We start from the raw sequence: 7,015 nt of genomic DNA, 5'->3' as shown, positions 1-7,015 counted from the left end.
ACTGGTGTGTAGGTTTCTTTTAGTTCTCTTCTCCCCTCTGCAACATGATTCCAGTGACTTGAAATTGGACTGTCTGGAATAAACAAAGAAGTTTGGTATGTAAATATGATCTTTATGTGGTGTTCTTGAGTTTTTATAGGGACGTATTCACAGCACTTCAACTGAAAATGTCTAGAACAGAAAACTCAACTTTCGCACCATAACATACAACTAGAATTTGAGCCCTGTTGTCTCTCACCTGCCCAGCCAGTCAGACATGTCCTCAGAAGCCAGCCCAGTAGGCAGGGAAGCAGAGACACGTGTGTCTGGCCTTACATTTTGGAGAATATGTTTTCCTTCAACACTGTAAGAAGAGCAAAGAAAACCTGGGACAGTCACCTGGGAGTGCATTGTTCCTCAGGTACCCAGTTGAGTTGATTCTAGCTCAAGTCGTGGCAGCACCACTGTCCGTGCAGCTTAAGCACATGATTTTTTGACTTGGCCTTTTTTTGAGCTGTTCAACTTGTGAACTTGCTAGAAATGAACATGATGCAATTCTGGCATGTGCTACTTCCTAAACGGGCAGCTGCATCTAGCACAAGATTGAGTTTCTGTCTAGCTTTGATACTCAGCCTCACCGCGGCTCATGAGGTTTTCACTTCTCTCGTCCCAGCCTCTCAGTTACCAAACTGCCTGAGGGCTTCTTTGACACCAAATCTGAAATTCAAAGCAGGTTCAGCTAGAAGGTGTCATATGCAAGTGCTCAGACAAACCTGAGCCTACTCAGCTGTAACTTCTGGAAAAGGCGAACAAAAGGCAAAACAGTGCTCTGCAGGAGGGATCTCATATGGACCAAATGGTTCTTCTTCTTCTCAGGTGTACGTGCACTGTTCAGTGGCAGTCTGCTCTGCTGCCAACACACTGCCTGGTGTTCCCTGCAGAGGACAGTGCAGCCCAAGCACAGAGAGGAACGGTAAGTGCTCAGGAGAAAAAGATCCATTGCGAAGCACTCCTGGCCTGAGGATTTCAAGGGATTTAGGACTCTTGATTTTGGCATCTGAAATGTCTTGAATGTGGATTCTGTAACATTACCTCCAGCTCATAGTTTAATACATTAGCACTGAAGTACAGCACTTATATGTTCTTGAAAAGATACACAAATATGTGTCATTCTCAGCCTTTCCAGGTCACAATTCAGCCCACCTCAAGGGTTATGTACTTGCTGGACCAGTCAGGATTGTTGAACCAGACCTAAGATGAAGCACATAAATTGAACTTGGTAAGAACACTTGGCTCTGTGTACTCACTTAGGTCACCATGTTTTGAGTCACACATCTTACATACCATGTCTTATGAGACCTTAAGTTTCTGGGACACTGTCTCCATCTTGGCTGTGCTACCTTTTCAAAAGCATTTGGGACAAGAACTTGGGAATAGGCAGAGTATGTGGTCTCCTGGCCTAAGCCTGAACCCATTAGTTCAGAAGAAGGAGAGCTACCTGCTAAGCAAAACACAAGTGGTACAGTTCTAGAGAAGGTGCCAGCAGTAAAGCAGGGCATGCTGAAGTCAGGCTGTAGAAGGCAGTTTTAGAAACCTGGAAGATGCTATTTTAGCATGTTTTCAACCAGACTGTCTTCAGCAGTCACTGGGATTCAACTGAAAGAAAATGGATTCAAAATATTAGATACGAAGAGCAACAAAACATCATTGCATCCAAATCCCCCCAGAATGTTAGAGCACACCCCATAGCTTCATCTGTCTTTGGAGGACCAGAGCTATTCACCGAGTGCTCCAGCTTCACTCATCACTTTGCTGTGTGTCTCCAACAGCACCCAAAGGCTCTGCTGTGCTGGCTACTCTAAACGAGCATCCAGACACTGAAGCTACCTCTCAGTGATTACAAAACTATCTTGCTTGAAGTGAAAAGTTCAGACTGTGGGACTCAGGACAGCTCTACAACACTGGAAAGCACTAAGGTCTGCCAACAGGATTAGCAAATGGTGTAACCTGTTGTCTCTCTGAAGTGACTACAAAAAGAAAACGTACCAGAAAATAACCCCAAGCTTCAAAATAACACTTCTTGCTTCTTCCAGCTGTCGAAATACGGACTTGTAGATCACGAAAATTATTCTTCCAGCTGTTGAAATATGGATTTGCAGATAACTAAATGTATTCCAATCCTGATTATGGCTGCTTCTTGAAGTGACTGCCAATTCCTCCATGTGAATGTAAAGTGAAAATCTGAAAAGTCAAATAAAAATACATACAAACTAATATAAGCACAGAACATCCCTTTGCTAGCTTGCAACAGCAACCGGCTGGTGTTCTACCATTGGCTCCAAAGAGGTAGGCAATCTGCTACTTAGGGCTTCCTCCACATGCAACACAATGTCATACCAGTTGTTTTTTATTACAATACTGCATTGATCTGGGTTTCTCTGAAACGTGTTAGTTCCCTGCTTTTCTCTCCCCTAACTCTACAAAATGAGGGAGAACAGAAGCTCTAAGACCAGGGAAAGGAACAACTCGCTTGATTATTTATTGTCTTTGTGCACAGAAAACATTCTTTAAGAGAATAATAAAATACAAAGGGTTATTTTCCAGAGATCGGGGACGGATCAGATATGTAATCACCTGTAACTCATTCTCAGTTAGCCTGCGCTAACTAAAGGTGGGACTGCAGCATGACTCTGTGTTCAACAGCAGCAAAGATTTGTCAATTGCATTGATGCCAATTCAGACTGACAACACACACAAGTGTGGTATATGTCTGGTGGGTTTGTGCAGCTCATGCAGCCTGATAGATGTGGATGCTCCTCTCCAGCAGCAGCCTGGCAGATGTGTTCCTTTCTGCTGTACATGCACTGCGCTCTGCTGTCCAGTTCTAGCACTGCACAGCCCAGCTGGCCTACCATGTGTTTTCTGAGGCAACACAGTCCCCATTCTTGGTGCTCACAGCAGCTCATCACTTTGTTTTCACCTAAAAAGCATTTTGAAATCTATAAACCAGGGCTGAAGGTTAAATACAGATGAGTGAACATGAACTCCCCTTTTCTCCATGCACAGGGGACACCACCTGGTTCCACGCAGATGAGAATCATAGAGTAGAATCATAGAATGGCCTGAGTTAAAAAGGACCTCAAAGATCACCTAGTTTCAACCCCCCTGCAAAGTGCAAGGTCACCAACCACCAGACCAGGCTGCCCAGAGCATCAGGTCCCCCGAGGTTCGCTCACTATGCATCTGTGCAGCGAGTAGAATAACCCAGATCATTTCCTTTTAACATGGGAAGCCAGGAAGGTGTCCAGCGTTGCTCCCTACTTGTGCAGCCAACACTTGGCCAGCAGGGAGATAGTTCCCTCCCTGGCAGGCTGGGAGGGGACAGCAGGAGGTGAGATGCACCAGCATTCCTATTTCCACAAACATTTCAGGTTCCCACATTTGCAGAGATGCAGCAGAGAAATTCCACACTTTGCTTGCCTCCTCCTGGTCTGGTTGCTCTTCTTGGCATACAAACTTCTTAGTGCTCAATCACAAGCATGCTGGGTTTATGCACTCAGTTTAGATTTGAGTGCATCCTTCCAATGCTGTGCTTTAGTGAAGCAGCCAGACCTTCCAGCACATGTGAAAGTTACAGATCCAGCCTCTACCTCAGACCTACACTAATGCACTAACACACAAAATGCATCCTCCTTCTATCAGTAGTTTCAAGTTTGGAATGTTGTATTTGCCTTTTCGAACCTCTGCCTTTCCCATAGGGGCCAGCACTGCTGTACAGCTGAGCTGGGTTGCACAAAGGCAAATGACCCTCCTTGTCCTCCATGCTGCACCTCACATGAAACACTTCTCAGACTGTTCCATGCCCTGGTTTGGCCTGCTAGCCTTCTGTCCTCTTTTCCTACCTTGCTGCAAAAGCAAGGAAAGGCCTTTGCAGCACAAAACAGGCGAGCTGTGTGACTCCTCCCCGTGTCTCAGCAGAAGGAAAATCAGGGTACTAGGAAAAAGCACAGGATGATGTTATTCTTTGCCATATCCTCTGAACAAGTAAGATCTTGGAGGCTGCTGTTTTCCTTCAGTACCTGGAACGTTCTGTAATGCATCAGGGAAGTCAAGTCATTTTTCTTAACTTAGGGTATCACCGGGTGAGAAGAGTTACTTGTTGCCAAATTAATCCCAGATATGGGGAACAAACCACACGGTGGGACTGCCAATGAAGGCTACACGAAGGTAAGAATCAACAGGCTTTGGAGAGTAGGTTTATAGGTAGGAACCCCAGGAAAGTGGCTGTGAATTAGTCCCAAACTCCTAGAGCCACTTTCCAAACTGTGAACAGTTAAATTACGCCATCAAACATCATATTTACTTAATTTGTCCACTGCAGCTGTTAGTCACTCACCCCAGAGCTGAAAGCAATCTTGGTATGACTGCTAGGGAACCGCAGAAAGAAGGCAAACAAGTTCAGAGACCGGCATCTGCTCCCATAATGTTTCCACCACTAACTGCACAGGCTTCAGGATCATCCACATCACCACAGGATGGAGAATCATCATTAGGATCATTTGCTTGGGACTAAAAAAATAGGTATGTTCTGTTGCTATCTGTACAGGAAATGTAAAAGTAGCTCTAGAAGAGAATGAACTTATAAAGAGCTGAACTCCTTATGAAAGGTACATCTGGTCTCTCCTAAAAATGTCTGCAGTTCTTCTTAATACAGAAACAAACAAACAAAAAAAACACCCCAATATCCAAAAATAGTTTATTTTTAAAATTCTAATACATTTTTAACTTATTTACCCAAGAAGGACGTTTCTCCAGTAGCGCACAGCGATCGTAAATAAATGATCTTGTTTCATCCATCAGTGACAAAGATCATTTAAGTGTTCAGTAAAATACGTCCCCACTATTAGCTGAGTTTTCAATAACCTCGCTTTTGTTTTGCTTCCTTGTCAAGAATAGCCTGCTTTAGACTTAATGCAGCATCTTCAAACTGTGGGTTCAGCTCTAAAACTTTCCTGAAATCCTTCATGGCCTCATCAAAGCATCCTGCCCAAAAAGGAAAACAACAAAAAAAACCAGCTGTTAACTGCACCTACATAAAACAGAAGAAGGGCTTCTAATCATAGAATCGCTGAGGTTGGAAAAGACTTCTAAGATCACCTTGTCCAACCAACCACCCATCCCCACTATGCCGACTAACCACGGCCCTCATTGCCATCTCCTCTGCTCCTGAGCACCTCCAGGGATGGTGAGTCCACCACCCCCTGTGTGGCAGCCTGTGCCAATGCATCCTCACCACTTCCTTAGAGTAACCGTTTCCTAATATCAGACCTAATATCAGAACCTCCCCTGCTGCAACCTGAGGCCATTCCCTCTCATCCCATCACTGTTACCTGGGAGAAGAGGCCGACCCCCACCTCGCTACACCCTCCTTTCAAGGAGCTGCAGAGGGCAGTAACGTCTCCCCTGAGCCTCCTCCATTCTAACAATCCCCGTTCCCAGCCGCAGCCCCATCACACTGTAGTTCAAACCCCGCATCTCCCCAGTGCTTCCCCGACTCGACAGCCTGCAGGCTCCCGCAGGTGCAGCTCTCCAGCCCGGGCTGCCGCTCTGACAGCACAGCCTCCTCCCGGCTCGGAGCAGGGCTGAGGGGTCGCGGTCGGGTCGCCCCGCCCGACTGTGGTCAGGCTGCCCCGGGTCACCCGTGGAGGCGGTGCGGGTGGGAGGCCGTACCCAGCCGGTAGAGCACCAGACCCCGGTTGTAGTAGGGCACCTCGAAGGCGGGCTGGCTCTGGATGGCGGCCGTGTAATCCTCCATAGCTGCGTCGAAGTCCACCCGGAGGTATTTGATCTGCCCGCGATTGTTGAGGGCGGTGGCGAGATCGCGGCCGGTTCTGCGCGGAGACAGAGCGGCCTTCAGAGCCGTGAGGGCGGCTGTTGCCCCGCATCCCCCCACCCCCCCTCCGCCGTACCCCGCGCCCCCCGCGATGAAGCGGCTGTACAGCTCCTCCGCCGCAGCCAACTGCCGCGCCGCCAACTGCGCGTGCGCCGCCGCCAGCAGCTCGGCCGTGCCGTCAGCCGCCATCTTGGGCAGCATGGCGGGCTGTGTGGGGACTTCCGGGGCGGGCACGTCACCTCAGGGGAGCCGCCCCCCCTTGTGTGGGGGTAGAGTTGCGTGATTCAGAAAGGAGGCTCAGTTCACAACTGGAAAAGAATGTTGTTACCTTAAGCCTTTAATACAGAGGAAAAAAGGTTATTTTAAAGCTGTTACTGTAACAGTAGCGCTGTCTGTGCCAGTTTTGAAACGTCATACGTAGAAAAATAATCATTTTAGAAGGTCTTTTTCTGAGCTGAAACAGATACCTCCGTTACGCTGAGCAGTGGCACAGAGGACAGAAGTTGTAATTGCTTCTTTCTTTGGCTTTCATACAGTGCTTACACACGCTGCACATCCAGAATCGATACTCCAGGATTGGGTCTCCTGTTGCAACACAGACAGGAAGCTTCCCATCTCCGCTGTTTTAGAAGACATAAAGGATAAAAAAGCATGGTTTTAAAACACTAAAATAAATTACAGATACTTAAAGAAGTTGTGCTTCTCTATTCAGATATGTGCTTCTTCCTTATTAGAAGCTACTGCGTCACATAGCAGTATATGGTTAGCACAGCTAAGTATGTAAATCTTCACACAGCAGAATGCACACCCATGAACCATGCAGCCAACAAATTAGGACCAGCTGATCCAATGGCTAAGAGAAAAGCAGTGATGGATATATAAAGGTAAGATCCAATTAACACCTGCACTACTACTGAGTTTATTCCTCTGAAAATAATGTAAAAGCTGTAAGTGAGATTCTGAAAAGTTAAAAATCCTACTCACTGAATGGATCAAATGGATTCACAAGCAATTTCTGTACTCATATATTCACACTTTTTTGTCAGTGACAGCATTTGGGGTACAATCACTCCAAATTACCTTAATGTGATTACCTTAATGGCACGAGATACCTTATAGTAAAGGTACTAAAACTTCTGTGCT

At 46.6% G+C, this 7,015-nt stretch overlaps 2 protein-coding genes across 3 annotated transcripts in view; both read right to left on the bottom strand.

Moving 5' to 3' along the window:
* Nucleotides 1-4,722: 4,722 nt before the first annotated feature.
* Nucleotides 4,723-6,181, bottom strand: TTC32 (tetratricopeptide repeat domain 32). Its single transcript, XM_072333076.1, has 3 exons — nucleotides 5,949-6,181; nucleotides 5,710-5,870; nucleotides 4,723-5,022 (listed from the first exon to the last, which is right to left on the bottom strand). Exons 1-3 carry the CDS (start codon nucleotides 6,071-6,073, stop codon nucleotides 4,895-4,897), a joined length of 414 nt encoding a protein of 137 aa, XP_072189177.1. The 5' UTR covers nucleotides 6,074-6,181; the 3' UTR covers nucleotides 4,723-4,894.
* Nucleotides 6,182-6,187: 6 nt separating this feature from the next.
* Nucleotides 6,188-7,015, bottom strand: part of WDR35 (WD repeat domain 35) — a 34,068-nt gene continuing 33,240 nt past the window's right edge. For both annotated transcript variants that reach the window (XM_072333074.1, XM_072333075.1), the window contains one exon: nucleotides 6,188-6,492. In XM_072333074.1, the coding sequence (XP_072189175.1) occupies nucleotides 6,345-6,492 (148 nt within the window). In that variant the 3' untranslated portion in view covers nucleotides 6,188-6,344. The remainder of the gene's footprint in view (nucleotides 6,493-7,015) is intronic.

The sequence above is a fragment of the Excalfactoria chinensis genome, chromosome 3 (assembly GCF_039878825.1).
Source record: "Excalfactoria chinensis isolate bCotChi1 chromosome 3, bCotChi1.hap2, whole genome shotgun sequence".
In the NCBI taxonomy this organism is placed as follows: domain Eukaryota; kingdom Metazoa; phylum Chordata; class Aves; order Galliformes; family Phasianidae; genus Excalfactoria; species Excalfactoria chinensis.
This window is presented reverse-complemented; position numbering and strand designations above follow the sequence as displayed.